The sequence below is a fragment of the Gossypium arboreum genome, chromosome 8 (genome assembly GCF_025698485.1).
Source record: "Gossypium arboreum isolate Shixiya-1 chromosome 8, ASM2569848v2, whole genome shotgun sequence".
Classification (NCBI taxonomy): Eukaryota; Viridiplantae; Streptophyta; class Magnoliopsida; order Malvales; family Malvaceae; genus Gossypium; species Gossypium arboreum.
Window position 1 is genome coordinate 26,000,027 of NC_069077.1, and position 16,503 is coordinate 26,016,529.

The window sequence follows — 16,503 nt, forward strand, 5'->3', positions numbered from 1 at the left end:
GAAAAGAGTGACCATAACCAGGCCAGAATTTAACGTAGCTTCAATTGTAGCAATACATGCATTTTGGTATTCTAAATATCTAGAATCCAAAAGTGCAATTCTTGTAACTACAGGCTTTCCAGCTGTGCCATGGTAGTTTAAAGCAAGACGTATAGCTCCAAAGTGAATATGAGTGTATCCTGCACGTTTCTATTATGCTGGAAAATCTGCTGGAATTTCGAGAGTAACAAACTGCTCTGGTGAAGCTGCATAAATGGGAAAACTATCAAATCGTGAGGCTTGGATATATTCCCTGACTTGCTTAGTGGAACCTTTAATCAAAGTTCTGATGGATTTTACAGGAGAAAAGGCGGACTTTCTGTAGGCGGCATAAGGATTTACTGTAGGAAGATCTGTAGGCTGAACTTTATCTTCTTCATTAAGATATTCTATTTCATACAAAGAGGAAATCTTTTTTGCAGAATGAGATTTCATAGGAAAATCTAGTAAAGAGATGGGTGTAGAAGAAGTAGAATGACGTGCTAACATATTTTCTGTCAGGATTGAAAAGATTTTCTCATTTTCTCCAAATTTATCTATCACTTAGATTACTAAATATGAGTTTTCAATAAACTTTAAGGCTCTGATACCAAATACAGGTGTGGATAAACTCATGGATTGCAAGAAAGAAGGAGTTGTAGCAGGTATGCTATGCCAAAACTTAAACGCTTTCTCCACACGGGTTATTCAACAGGCATAATTAATTACCAATCTTAATTTTCCTCTGATCTGTTGGCATATCTTGCATTTCATCATCACTTGGTTATTCAAAAAGAAAGAAATAACAACAGAATAGAAAACGAAACATGGGAGAAAAAGGAAAGAAAGAAAGAAAAAGAGAAAGAAAAAATGGAGAAAAACTTAGGGTTTTAAAGTTCAAACTCAGATTGGTAAATTAATTTAATCTATTTTCTTGTAATTTTGATGTTTTTAGAATTCTAGAACAAAATTCTATTTGATTTATATTAAAATTTTAGAAGTTAGTGAATTTTTAGACGTTCATGTTGAACAAATTGAAGTACTAAGGATTAAATTGATAGAATTTCAAGTTAGAAATGAAAAAGGAATTGAATTGTAAAATAAATCATAAGTTTTTAGTAATAAGGACTAAATTGAGAGAATTTTGAAATTAGGGTTATTGGTGAAATTTGAAAGTTAAAATTAGTCTAAAGTGGGATTTGAATGAAAATATGAAATTTGTTTTAAATAAAATAAAGTTAGTTTTGATTAGGGACTAAATTGAAATGTGAGAAAAAATTGAATAATAATTGAAATATTTAATGTAAAATTCTGTGTATTAATGATTTTAAATTGTTTTAATTTCCATAGCTAACGTTGAGCTGAATACCTCGACTAAGAAAGGAAAAGACAAGGTTAACGACGAGTAGCTCGGGAATTATGGTTTGTATTTCTATAATCCGAATTTAGTAATTTTTATTTGTTGTATTTTAAATTAATGTGTATGGTAAGTAATTAACGTGGGTGTTGATTATTATTATTTGGATAATGAGTTGAGATTATATGAATTTGTGATTGATGAAATTATTAATTGATAATTGAAATGTGAATATTGTGGGAATTGAATATTGAATATTGGATGTGTTGAAAAGTGAATTGAAAACCATATTAACTATATCGGGCTGAGTCGGATATAGTTGGCATGCCATAGGATTGGAAGAGTTCAGAGATACTTCGACCACAAGTCGATGAGACACTGAGTGTCAAATTAATACTTCGGATAAATTCGATGAGGTACTGGGTACCAATTTACTTCGGCAAGGCTAATGAGACACTGGGTGTCAACTTATTACTTCGAATTATCCGATGAGGCACTAATGCCAAACTGGTGTGTTTTGGTTGGAACTGTGCATCCGTCTGAGTCTGAGTCGTGTTAATAGGGAAAGACCTAAACTGAAAGTCTTAAGCAACTAGCAATTCTAATTTCAAAACTAACTGCAATTAGTAAAAGACCTAAACTGAAATTTCTTCATTAAAACTTGTATTAGGTAGTACTAACCAAAACAAAAAGGTTTTCTCAAATCTATAATCTATAATAACAACAACATAAACACTAAAAAAAAAGGAATACAACTTCAATTCCGAATCAAATTCACAGCAAATTAAAACAACAAAAAGAATCAAAGAAGAATTAAAACAGATTAAGTGAGCCTTTCGAAGTGAACAACACCTAATTTAAGTCAAAATACAAAATCTAAACCAAGTTAAAATGAACCAAAAAAAAAAAAAAGAGATTAAAACGATTTAAGATCATCACCTTGGTTGTCTAGGAGCAATTCAAATCAAAATTCTAGGGTTTAATTTTCAGTGAAATGGAAAAGATGGATGCAGATGGGGAGGGTGACTCCAAATATATATGCCGACTGGTGGTGCAGTGCAGATTTTGAAAAAAAAAACGAAGATGAGGAAAATCAAAGATGAATACCGACGTCTGATGTTGAGAATCGTTGTTGGCTGACGGCAAGCAGAAGATCAGGGTGTCAAGGATGGGGGAAGGGGAAGGGAAGATCGGGGTGTTGAGAGTTGTTAGCTTCTTTTCTTGAAAATGTCTTACCGAAATAAAGAAGGTAAGACATTCCCAAATTAAAGGCTTATTTTTTAAGACATTCCCAAATTAAAAGCTTCTTTTTTAAGACATTTTCCCAAATTAAAGGCGTCTTTTTTACCTTAGGAAATTATTTTCAGCCAAACAAACACGGGAAAAGATTGAAAAGCTTCTCTGGAAAATGTTTTAGTGGCAAACAAATGGAGCCTTAATGTGCCACCCATCACTATTATTTAAACAGACTCGTATATTTTATGTATTTAATACAATTATATGTGTTATCCTGTCTTTAAATTGTCTTATTTTTTAAACAACCTAATAACAAATTTTCTATTCCCAATATATTATTTATTTAATTAATTTTGTGAATTAAATTATTTTCTTAACCCAAATTTTATTAAAGCCATGACACTTAACATATTAGAATCTACGAGTAAATAAATTTAATTGTCTCATTCTATAAAAGTACAATGACCACTTAATTTATTTGTTTTACTTCAAATTCAATTATTTAATTACAGTCAATTAAATAATAGTTAAAAGAAATTAAATTAGTTCTTAAATCATCTCTTGTTCATTGCAAGAAACGCATTTACTACGGATAGTAATACATGCAATCTATTTATTTTTTATCGTTTTCATTCATTTAATGTAACTGTTCTAAATGCAACTTTAATCGATTGTGATAAGCTAGTAGATGGACCGATTGAACATATATAATTAAGGCTAAAATAAATTGTAATAAATTTCACTCTTCATCTATTAATTACAACATTATTTAGTTATCAATCCACTAAAAATATATTTAACTCTCCTTATTATATGTAATTGTAAAAGTAACTTATAACTCGAATCAATTTGAAAAATTCATAATTTTTTTAAATTTTGAGTTAAGCTGAATCAAGTTATTCGATGTTTTTTTAATTAACTTGAATAAGTAATTTGATTTTTAAGTTTAAGTTGAATTGAATTTTACAACTAGAATAATTTGAATAGCTCAAATAACAAATTAATGTAAATACCCATTGGGTACTTGATGCTTTAAAAATGTGCAACTTGGTCCCTTTCAAAAAATTACAATAAATTGAAATAATCTTCAAAGGTAAAAAATATTTGTAAATTTTTAATTTATAAATATATAAATTCAAAAATTCAAAATATTAAAAATATTAAAATTCCTAATTTTATTTTTAAAAATTTTGAAAATGAAAATGTAAAGCCTTAAACAAATAATTTATCAAAACAAGTTTGTTATACTAATCATCTTGTATTTTTCTCTTATTTTGTTTTTAAAAGTTTTCAAATATATATGGTGGTTATGTTCTTCAACTTGAAAATTGATCGTATTGTCAACAAGATTTCAATATGGTCGGTTTAATTTTTTTAATTTAACTTGAATAAACTTATTCAACTCAACCCAATTCGAAATTTTTTTAAATCGTTTTAGGATGATAAAAGATTTATCTACTTGACAAACTCAAAAACTTTTCACTCGTTTCGGTCAACTACTCACCCCTACATCAAATGATCTTGCCATTAGTGTATATCCCTAATCTTTTTAAATTGAATCCATTTACTCAATATAATTATATTTTATCTCATAATCACCATCACATTTTCCTCCATTAAAAAGGCTATAGAGTAAATAAAGGACTGCTTAACGTGGCAGTGGCCAAATCTTAATCATAAACCAGACTACTAATTACTTCCCACGTAATTAAGCCCACCAACAATATAATGGAAGGCTCAATCATTTAGCACCCTACTCATTTTCACAGTTTATCACACTTGTAGGTTCTCCAATATGTTTTGTTGGATGAAAATTAATGATCGCCAGCACACTTTGCACCACCATGACTGGCAGTAGGAGCCATGGATTTGCCTGCCTATATATATACGTAGCGTTAGTGTATAATGGTATGATCGAAATTTAGTTTCCATCCAGTAAGTTGATATGGAACGACAAAAAGGAAATCAAACTACTAGTCTTTTAGTTGTTTTAGACTTAGTACTTGCTATTGTTGTTTATCTTCCTCTTGCTTTTTTTCCGGCAGCCTCGGCCATACCCTATACGGAATATAGCTGTCCACCTTATACCGGATATAGACGTTGGACACCACGGTGCCAGTTCGGACCAAAACCCGAACCCAGACCTATACCAAGATCGCCGCCACCAGCACAGCTATGCACGCCACCTCCGCCCGTTGAATTGTCTCCTCCACCACCACCTAATCCAGAGCTTCAACCACCATCACCACCACCACATAAAAAGCTTCCACCACCATCACCATGCTGCCCGTGTCATCATTATCGTAGGGGATGTCGGCCATGCCATCATGATGACGATGACTATCTCATCTGCCATCGTAAGAACATAACTAATTAAGAAAACTTAAGAGGCATGGCAAATCAATAAGTTCGTCTCCCACTTGCATGGTTCATGCTATCTCTGCTACACGTCAGCTGTTTCTCCGTCCTGCTGGATCATACTTTGTATGCGGCAAATAGAAAAAAATGTTGGGGGCGTATCCTCTTTGGGTTTGTGTTTAATACATTGTTATTTGATACTTCAAAATCTATTAGATTATGACATAGCGTGAAAATTTTATGTAATTAATTTTAAAAATTAATATAATAATTAAATATGATTTAGTTTGTTATAAGGTTATAAAAATCATACATGGCATAGCTTATAAAGTATTATTTATCATTATAATAATTAATTACGTGTAATTATTGATTATATATATTTCAAGGTAAATAATTTATAACAATATAGCGATAATATAATAAAAAGTATTGGAATATATTTGGTATAAGAATTGATTGTGGAAATAAAAAATTTTAAATTACAATTACAGTTTAATTTTATTAAAATGAAAAATTAAATAAATGAGTGCAAAATCAAAAAGTGAGTTAAAACTAAAAATGATGTTGAAAGCACTAATGACGGAGTTGTGGAATTATTCACAGAAGCAAAATCAAATTAGAAAGCGACACGCAGGATAATAGTTTTCTAAACAAAAAATCTGCCATCAGTCAAACTTGGCGAATCCAAGATAATTTCATTGTCCACCTAAGCACTCAAACATGACATCAGGAGAGACGTCCACGTGGAGTAAGTCTCCAGACGGTTCGCGGGAAAGAGAAAACACGAAACATCTGGAAACCAGAAGATTTTATTCCTAACCTGTACTAAGCTTTTCCCATATCTACTATAAATATCCCAAATCTTACACATTTTTAATCCAAATTCCAGTACGATAAAAAATCTGATCACGAGCACAAAGGTCTAGAACAAACCATCTCATTCTACTGGGTTGGTGGATAGATTAGAGCCGATAACTGAGTTCTGTGGAGTTGTGGAGCCGGGTGGATTGATTCTTATTTGCTTTGTTCTTCAGTCTTTGTTTACCGATCAAATTTCAGCTGTAAGTATCTCTTTTTCCCTTCCCTTTGCTTTATTTTTTTTATGCGTAATGAATTTTTGTATAAGATGAATATCTTTTCTGGGCTTCCTGTATGTTAAGTTTTTAAGGATGTTAGAATGTATGAACTTGTCTGGAGTCGGTGGATTGTTGGCAATGACATTTTCCTATGTTTAAGCCATATGTGTACATATGCGTATTTATGTCTTTCTTTTCTTGCTGCAATAGCCAGTAGTATGGTCTGGTAAATTAATTTAAGTTCTCAGGGGCTTGTATATATATATATTTGTTTTTTGGAGTCAGTATTATATGTTTTTTACATGTTCCGATACTCTGTTATCCAGATATTTCATGTTTGAGATTTGAATATGGTTTCTGTTCATAGTGTGATATAAATTTTTATTTTTGTTCGGGTAATTGATTATCTCGGTGGATATAAATTTCCTTTGTGCAGTCTTTTAACATTTATTTTGTCGCTTGCTTTTGTATCTGAGGATATCCACTGATTTTGCTTTTGTAGTGTTCCCTTGAGCAACCTATATTACCAGATCTCAATCTTTTCAACAAAAAATGATGCCTGTTTCTGGCTACATGGACTCAAATCCTCACCTGAGAAATCAAGCGCCTTATCCTCCACATTATTTCCCTGGTTTCGAGGCTGTTCCGCCTCATTTCAAGGCGGACCCGTCCAAGTCTCCCTTGATGTATGAATCTTGGCCTTGTAGCGGCAATTGCAGTAGGTACCCCCCTGTTCCTTACTATGGCTGCTGCAATCATGGCAATTTCCCTGGTTACTATAGTTTCAGACCTTCTTTCCCTCATTTTGCACCATCACCAGCATTTCACCATTATCCAAATTATCCTGTATTTCCTGAACCTTATCCTCTTGGTTATACCCCTCCACATTACTTAAACCAACAACCTCGATATGAATACAAGGATCCGCACACCAACTACCATTGCTGTGGCTGTCCTAACCATCTTCCCAACCAGAAAAATGATACAAGTTTAAAGATTGAAGAGCAGGAGAACGATACTGAGAAAAAGGAAGGTGATTCAGAGGCTCCAATTCAACCAAGTAGTTTCCCATATCCAATTATGTGGATTCCACCTGAGTACATGAAAAGTAAGGAGCATGGGAAACATAATGATGGGATGGAGGTGAGTGACTCGGATAAGGTGCCTTGTGCAAGGCCCTCAAAAAGCCTAAAATCGACTGAACAGGAGCAGAGAGTTCGGACTGGCTGGTTTCCACTTGACATGAATGGTTGGAAATCTTTGATGCAGGGAGAAGGGGAGAAACAATCTCGTAACCAACATAATCAAGACAACATGACGCAATTCCCAGTTCCTTTCTTTTGGTTACCAAATTCTGATAGGAAACAAGAGGATGAAAATCGAGATAAACAAAGGATGATAACTGCTTCAGATAATTCGAAACAAGCTCCAGTCAAAGTTGAGTTCATCCCAGGGGGATCTTCTGTCAGTGATGTTAAATTGGACAAGCCTGAATCAGACAAGGAGATTTCTCAGAATAAGAATGCTGCTGAGACAAGGGGGAAAACCACTAGTCAAAAATGTGTTCCTATTGAAGTGAAGGAAGGCAAGTCTGAAGGGACTGAAAAGAAAGGGAAGGATGTAAAGGATGCAAGTGTGAAGCATGCTGAAGACACAACAAAGAATGAACTCGGGACCGTTGCAAAAAGAAAATCTCCATCTCCTTCAAAAACATCAAAGTTTTCTCCTGTTTGTCTTAGAGTTGATCCCCTTCCAACGAAGAAAAATGGCAATGGCAATGGCAGTTCAAGGTCTCCTAGCCCTCGTAAAGGACAACCAGAAGACACATTGACAAAGGCCTCTGCGGCACCGGGCAGAAAAGAAGACTCTGCTGTAAATACACAGAATACCAGTGGTAGCCTTGACAGTGTGGAACTTGTGGAAAAGAAGATAAAAGAAATTCCAGTAATCGCAGAAAGGCCCAAGGAGACCAAGGAAAACAAGGCTAGAGAAAATATCAGTATGAATCAAGCTCAAGTTTTAGGAGAGACTCGAGAAGTGTCAGAGCAGCCTACAGCGGGAAAAACTAAAGAAGATAATCATGAGAATAAAACAGAGGAGGAAACAAAAACAAGTTTTGAGGAAGTCATGGGAGCTGAGAAAGAAGCTGACAGTGTTGAAGTGGCTTGCGATCAATGCAAAACAGAAGTAGGAAGAATGTCAGATGACAAAGCAGCGAAGCTCATCCAATCTGCCTTTCGAGGATTTGAGGTGAGAAAATGGGAACCATTGAAAAAACTGAAGCAAATAGCTGATGTTCGTGACCAAGTCAATGAGGTCAGAAATCATATCCAGTTTCTTGAGTCTTCCACTGATCACAACGAAGATGATAAGCTGAGACTGTTAGCAGGAGAAAAAATTATGACTCTTCTTCTAAGACTGGATTCTATTCAGGTATGTATATTGCGGATTAACTACATCTCAGAAACTTATCTGTTATGTTTCTCAGGGACACAAAACATATCTTTTGCCACTATTATCTACCTAATGTGATGTATTAGAAATGAATTTCTATTTGTTATTAGTAATTATTTGGTTATCAAGACATGCAGTTATTTAGAGATGACAGTCCCAGTGAGGATGCTTATTCAATCTTGGTTTATGTTAATGGTTCAGGGTTTGCACTCAAGTGTGCGAGATTTAAGGAAATCATTAGTCAAGGAGCTTGTGTCTCTACAAGAAAAGCTTGATTCTCTAACAAGAAGGTGGACTGAAGGAAAGGCCAAGGATTTGGGCACTACTGAATCTGCTGATTGTTCTAATGGTCAAGTGTCTGAAAATATCAGCATGGAAAAGGAGAGTGAAAATGCATCAGCTGATTTGGAGGAGTCGACGGAAAATGCAAACGACATTACACGCATGGTGGATGGCAAGGATGGTGAGATCGCAGAGCTTCCTTTTGTTGAACAAGGCATAGATGGGAAAACAGAGAATAATAGTATGGAAGCAAGTCATAGAACACCAAGAATAGAAGATGGAGGTAAATCACCGAACCTACCCAACCTTGGGCATGCGACTCCCTTGTCATCTATTCCCGAGCACAAGTTCAACGCCGATGATGTCTTGGAAGTGAATGGTCTAACTAAAGAGCAAAAACCAGGGGTGGTGGAAGTTAATGATCAGATTCTAGTGGATATTAACTCAGAAGATAAGAAACTGTGGTCATTGCCAAAAGCTGATCAAGTGGATGCCGTTGGTGAACTTGAAAAGGACATTGGAAATGGCAATGGTGAGAAAGAATCTGATCTGCCAATTGATACTTCTTCGCCAGATGAAGCAGAGAATTTGCAGTCCACAGAGAAAGACCAAGAGATTAACTTATTATTAGAAGTGTTGCCAGTTGGACTAATTGATGAGGAACTAGCCATTTCCAAAATTGATGAGCATTTACTTGAAGCAGAACCAAACTACAGTGTAGAGGATGAGAAAGAGATTGACTTGTTCAAAGAGTTGCCAGCTGGAGTAATTGATGAGCATTTACTTGAAGCAGAACCAAACAACGGTGTAGAGGATGAGAAAGAGATCGACTTGTTCAAAGAGTTGCCAGCTGGAGTAATTGATGAGCATTTACTTGAAGCAAAATCAAACAACGGTGCACGGGATGAGAAAGAAGTAGAGATCAGCCAAGAGGAGGTGGACGACAACAAATGCACAATGTTCTTTAAACCGGAGGAAATCCACTCAACAATAGGTGAAAAAAATAATGAGGGCCTGCAACGACATGAGGATGATTCAGGTGTGATTCCTGGTGATCATATGGCATCATCCGAATCAGAAGCAGGAAGCGAAGCAACTGAGGAGAAACTAGTATTGTTTGAGGAGATGAAAGATGCAGAGCAGCCAGTAGGAAGTGAAGAGAAGGAAGAAGCAAAGCTGGAAAAGGAAATGAACAAGCTGCTTCAAGCCGATGCTTCTTGGAAACCAAATGTAGCGAAGATTGGAGAAGATAATAAGGTGGTTGAAGAGAACAAGAAATTGAACGAGATGATGGAGAAACTTATGGAAGCTGGAAAAGATCAACTCACCGTCATATCCAACTTGACTGAAAGAGTGAAGGAGCTTGAAGAAAAGTTGGGTAAGACCAAAAAGTCAAGCAAAGCAGGTTATAGAAAAGTAAGATATGCACCTTCTTATTACAAGCTTGGGAAAATCAAAAGGAAGGCTAGTGAAGTTGCAATGTGAGGTTTAATGTTGATTGGGTCTAAGGGTGAGGTTTAATGTTGTGTTTATGTCGAAATAAAATCAATAATAAGGTTGATTTTTCGCTTGTTCGTTGCTACTGGTGTTCGTTGAGATTTCACATTTTTCAAGTAAATTTCAACCTATGCAAACAGCTTATTATTTTCTCGCATTTTCCCGGGCACAAGGCCCACAATAGGAATCATCTCCCTTTAATACTAAACTGGAGATTATAAATAAATGCTACTCATCTATCTCTCTCTCTCTCTGCATGGCCTTGACCATTTCTTCTCAATTTATCTCCGTTGTTGGCTTATTCTTGCCGGCAATACCGCTACCCTCAAGATGTCTCTTAACCGAAAGGTTTCTTTTTTTCCTTCTTTTCTTGATCAAAATTGAAGCTCCTGAAACAAGAACAGAAAATAAAGAAAGAGAAAGGTAGACCTAGGCTGACATACTAGAAATAACCCTCATCTTCGCACAAGGGCTTAACAAAACAACGACCTTTTGTCACATGAAAACTTAGGTTGTCGCTTGGATTGATTCCTCTGTTAAGCTCTGTTCTTGCATTGATCATGGTGGCAATGAAAACCCAACTCTTTAAGGTTTCATCGAAGTTCTTTACTGCAAAATTTTTGCATTTCCATTGAGATATTCGCGATAGTATCTTTCGCGATACCTTTGCTGGAATTGTTAGATTGTTCGTTGGTAACTTTTTTCGAGATGGCTTATTTTACATCGCTATAAGGGTTCTTTCTTTCAATGCAACTAGGGGAGTTCGACTCCAAAAAATCGAAAAAAATTTAAATTTTGAGTTAAATTAATTAAATTATTCGAGTTAACTTAATTTTTTTTGAATTTCGAGTTTAAATTGAGTTGAGTTTTTGAGTTTTTAAATTCGAATAACTCGAATAATTCGAATATCAATCTATAATATTTTACATTTTTACTCTAAACTCTCAAATTTTTTTACTTTTCTCTCAAAACTTTTACTCCTTCTCATTTTCCTTTTAAAACTTTTACACTCCTTTTATCTTAACTTTCTACTACCCAAAATCTATTTCTCACAAAAAATTTACTTTCCCATTTATTTTTCCTCCAAATTTTACTCCTCAAAACTCTCAAAATTTTTTTATTTTTTTTAAATTTTTACTCTCTCTCATTTTTCCACTAAAACTTTTACTGTCTTCTCATCCCACCCCCATCTATCCCAAATCTATCCCCCCTCCCTAATTTTTTTAATATTTTCCCTTCAAAATTTTACTCCCCTTTATTATTTTTCCTCAAACTCTTACTCTTTAAAACTTTTATTTTCTCCCTAGATTTTTACTTCCCACATTTACTCTCAAATAAAAATTAAAATTATAAAAATCGCTAAAAGTAAATAGTAATAATTTTATTTATATCTATTATTTATATTATTAAATTAAATTTCACATTTTCTATTATTTATATTATTGAATTGTTTAGTCATTTTGAATATTTATATTAAAATTGAATTATTAATGATGTCATAAAATATTCGTGTTAAAATTTTATATTGGTATCAATTTCACATTTTATCTTTAAAATAATTTTTATTAAAAATCACATTTTTACATTTAATATATTTTTAATTCTAAAATACATAGTGACAAGAATCAAGATAATTGAAATAATTAAGCAAGCAAAGAAGCTAACCCGTATATAAATGATTAATAAATAAATTATGAGGTGATGAAAGTTAATAAAAAATTTGATTACGGTGGACAGACTTTATTATAGTGGGTGACAGTGGTTACGAGGACCTAAAATTATTTTTTAAAATTTAACTCGAACAAATATATTCAATTCGATTCGAATTCCATCTCACTCGACTCAATTCGAATTCCGTCTCACTCGACTCGATTTGAAAATATTTCAAATCAAATTAAGATGATAAAATATAATTCGTCAACTCGAAATTTTTTCATTCGATTCGATTCAATCGAACACTCACCCTTAAATGCAACACAAGTCTGCCGACCTTTCGATAGGTTCCAAAGGGTTATAAACATTGACGCATCGGTTCTTTGGACTTCAAATGTCCCGGTTGTAACACCCCTAACTAGTATCCGTCATCGGAACAGGGTTTTGAAGCATTACCAAAACTTTCAAAACATTTTACAAATAATTTATGTAAATTACTATTCATTAACCAAGATAATTCAAAACGTCCCTTAATTGGACCCTCGAGGCCCAATACGAGCATTAGAATCGAATCGGGACTAAATCGAGAACTTTAAGAATTTTTCGCGAAATTACAAAAATTTTCCAAGATGCAGGGCTCACACACCCGTGTGGTCTAAGGGACACGCCCGTGCTAGAGGCCATGTTCGATCCTGTGTAACTGACTTGTGCACACAGCCATGCCACATGCCCGTGTGCTAGGCCATGTGGTTAATTAATTTAATTCAAAATTAGGTGAAGGTTTCACACGGCCAAGACACACGCCCTTGTTCTAGGCCATGTAGCACACACAGTTGAGACACACGCCCGTGTCTCTGCCCGTGTGCTCAATGTTGGGCATTTTGTTTCTCAAAATTAAGGTGTAGGGGACACGGCCTAACCACATGCCCATGTTACTAGATCGTATGTCATACACAGTCTAGACACACGCCCGTGTCTGCCCTTTTGGACAAAATGAAACCATATCTAGCTTCATTTCTCACCCAAAATTTTACCTAAGACCTGCACTTGAAACACACATCCAATACCAATCAATCCAAGCATTCAAATTAAACAATTTCATCATTCATGATGGCATATCATTACATGCATATGTGTCTATAAACTTACCTTGGATTAACTTAGGCATTAACATCAGTTGATCACATATTCTTAACATATATTTAACCACCATAACATGACATTACAAGTAAATCAAAACAACCATTACTAGCCCTTCCAATGGCTAGATTACAAGCATCATTATCAAGCCAATAATGGTCAAGTTATCCTGTACATGCCATTATACCAACATGATTATGCCATATATATACTTAAAATAACTAGCTGATAGTGTGACGATGCTCCAATGATCTCCAACCTTAGCGAGCTTTCGAGCACTATAAAACAGGGAAAATAAAACGGAGTAAGCATTACATGCTTAGTAAGTTCGTATAACGAAAACTAAACTTACCAATCCCGTTTATTAAATCTAAACATACAATATCATGTTTTCCATCTATTTGGCTAAATTGCCTAAACATATACATTCAATCAAACATGTTATTGACAAGGTTTTCATATACATCAAGTAAGGATATATGAGCTCATCATGCAATACTCTTTCAAGACATTATCATTTTATCTCATAATTCTCAAGCTGTGTCAAGAGTTTTATGTCCATTGAATCATTGAAATTTTGATAGATACTTAAGTAGTACACTTGGGGTGTACGATTCAATAATCCATCAATTTTTATTCGAGGGTACCCATTAAGGCATTTAATCAAGGAACAGACTCTCGAGCTACATATCGTATAACAGGATTACTAGTCCAGGCTAAATCATTTATATAACGTAAGCTCAAAAGAGCTCAATTAGGATTACCAGTCCAGGCTAAACCCTAATCATAACGTATACTCGAGAGGTATTATATCCGGATTACCCATCCGGGCTAAATCCTTTCTATAACAAGGTCAATAGGATTACTCGTCCAAGCTAAATCCCATCCGCAACAAATGCAGGACCTTATTCATTTCAGGAAAGCACATATATTCATCGGAATTCAATATTCAATCGGGACTTAACCCTTTTTCACCATATCAAGTATGTATTAAATTTCTCATTATAGCATTCAAGTAATATACATCAATATTAGTCACATTCCATACAAAAAAACATTCAATTAAACATATTTACATGCTCGATTAAGTTACACGAACTTACCTCGACACTTGTTCGCGTATAAAATCTACTAATCCGACACCTTTTCTTTTTCTCGGTCTAACCTCGAATTTGTGTTCTCCGGATCTATATAAATAGCTTTAATCATCAATTTCACGTATTTCATATTTATTTGAACTCAATTTACGTCCTAGGAAAAATTACCATTTTGCCCCTAACTTTTTCAAAAATTTCAATTTCGTCCCCAGGCTCAAAAAATGAAACTTGTGAAATTTACTCCCTATTCCAAGCCTAACCAAAATCCCATTATAAAATTTACAGCACATGTATTCATAAAAATTCACAATTTTTCTTCAATTTTACAAGTTTACATTTTAGTCCATAAATCATTTTTTTTATCAAGAATTACTTTGTAAAAGTTGTTTATCTATCAACAACTTTTCATTTTTTACCATAAATTTATAATTTTCAGCATATACATCCATGACTCATTTTCCATAATTTGATAATTTTTCAAATTAATCCCCCAAATAGATAGTTTAAGCTATCCCAATTTCAAAAATATCAAAATTACTAAAAATGGGACAAGGAAACTTACCCAATTAGGCTATGAAAGTTTCTTCTCTCTTCCCAGGGTTTCCATATAATTTTGGGGTTGAATATGACAAAATAAGATGATATTTTCTTTTTATCATCTTTTAATTAATTAATTAATTATTTCAATTTCCAATTTAATCCTTACTCTTTTCTAATTTTTTCATGGATGAGTCACCAAAAATATACATACTTTTCTTTAATGGTCTAATTACCATATAAGGACCTCAAGTTTTGAATTCCATAGCTATTTAATCCTTATAGCTACTAGAATTCAACTTTTGCATATTATGCTATTTTTTCCTTCTCGTAATTAAACACGTAATCGATAAAATTTTTGTATCGAAATTTTCACACGACATGTCTATCATAACACGGACCGTATAATAAAATAAAAAATAAATTTTATTTTTGGGCCGGATTTGTGGTCGCGAATCCACTATTTTGATTTCACTGAAAAATAGGCTATTATACCGACCATAAGTGGCATCTCCGCTATGGGCTTCCATAATCTATTCCAAGAGAATCGTATACCAAAAAGCGTAAGGAGATCAGATTCTAGTATAGGTATATCCTACGAGAATCAATTCGTTTGTGGTTCTACGTACTCGTCATCCCCATTGACATCAACAGGTTTGAAGGAGTGGAAGAGGATGATTAAGGAAATGGAGAAAACGAAACATGTAAGGTCTTCATCAGATGGTGCTATATTGGGTGTCGAGACAGGTCGTTGCCTAAGAAAGCGGCTCATCACCACCCCGTTACCCGTAATCAAAGTTTTCATGACCAAAAATCGACAATTGCCCGGTCAAGACTGTTATTTGGTTTGTGATTCGTTCAAAAGTTTTACGTAATGTTCAACATTTAAATTCAATCGTTAAAAAGAATCCTAAAGTAAACATTGTTTCTCACTTTCTATTTTCCATCTACATTGGAAAATTAGGTATTGTGTATTATATATGAGAGTTAATTGTAGTATTTTCAAAAGTTATATTTCAAATCTTGAAATTATTGATGTTATATAAATTCAATCCTTTTAAATATTATTATTCAAATCTTATGTTGAATATTTAAAATAAAAATTTAAACAAAAGTATTACATTTAATTTATATTCGGATCAAATTGTAATATAATTTTTTTACAATGAAACACTTGGAAAGTATTCTAAGGATTGTACCCAATGGATTGTGGATTGAAAAAATTATTATTAAATAAATTACTAAAAATAATTTTAAATATAATTAAGTTACAAATTAGTAGTGTTGATGCATAATTAAAATATTAATTAAACTAATTAAATTGATTAACCTAAAATAATCTAATGAAATTTCCTATTCCTAGTGTTAACGATGTGAGCTTTAACCTATGGCTGACTAATAGGTAAAAGATTAACTTGCTTTAGTGGTTGTAATTAGTAGGAGAACTCATGTTTTAATGATGAATTAATTGCTAACTAGACAGTATTACCTTTCGGCCTCTATTGCCTAACTAATCGATTAGTACACGCTTATCTTTCAACTTCACTTGCCTGACCAAGATAAATACACGATTTACTCGGTAACCTCGTTTTTCGATCCGTTTACATATATTACTTCCTAGGGTTGTAAATCTTAGGGTCTAAGAACACATGAAATTATACCAAATAATTCGTATGAGAAACCCTTGTGAATCCGCTAACTACACACACATCCACTCATTAAATTACTTAATAAATTATACATTTCCATAACCGAAACATGCTAGATATAAAATACACACAACTTATTCTAATAT

The 16,503-nt window shown here is 33.7% G+C and overlaps 1 protein-coding gene and 1 long non-coding RNA gene across 2 annotated transcripts; one reads left to right on the forward strand and one right to left on the reverse strand.

The window, feature by feature from the left end:
• The first annotated feature begins 5,654 nt into the window (after positions 1-5,654).
• LOC108469581 (BAG family molecular chaperone regulator 6) lies at positions 5,655-10,366 on the forward strand. The gene is made up of 3 exons (XM_017770488.2): positions 5,655-6,033; positions 6,551-8,481; positions 8,704-10,366. The coding sequence occupies exons 2-3, from the start codon at positions 6,601-6,603 to the stop codon at positions 10,267-10,269; spliced, it is 3,447 nt and encodes a 1,148-aa protein (XP_017625977.1). The 5' UTR covers positions 5,655-6,033; positions 6,551-6,600; the 3' UTR covers positions 10,270-10,366.
• LOC128279404 (uncharacterized) lies at positions 10,270-11,040 on the reverse strand. The gene is made up of 2 exons (XR_008269521.1): positions 10,771-11,040; positions 10,270-10,670 (listed from the first exon to the last, which is right to left on the reverse strand). It is a non-coding gene; the product is annotated as an uncharacterized LOC128279404 (long non-coding RNA).
• Positions 11,041-16,503: the final 5,463 nt, after the last annotated feature.

Coding starts and splice junctions, on each gene's coding strand:
- LOC108469581 (XM_017770488.2), top strand. CDS start 6,601: ATGATGCCTGTTTCTGGCTACATGGACTCAAATCCTCACCTGAGAAAT. Junction 8,482..8,703: donor TAAGACTGGATTCTATTCAG/GTATGTATATTG, acceptor TTAATGGTTCAG/GGTTTGCACTCAAGTGTGCG.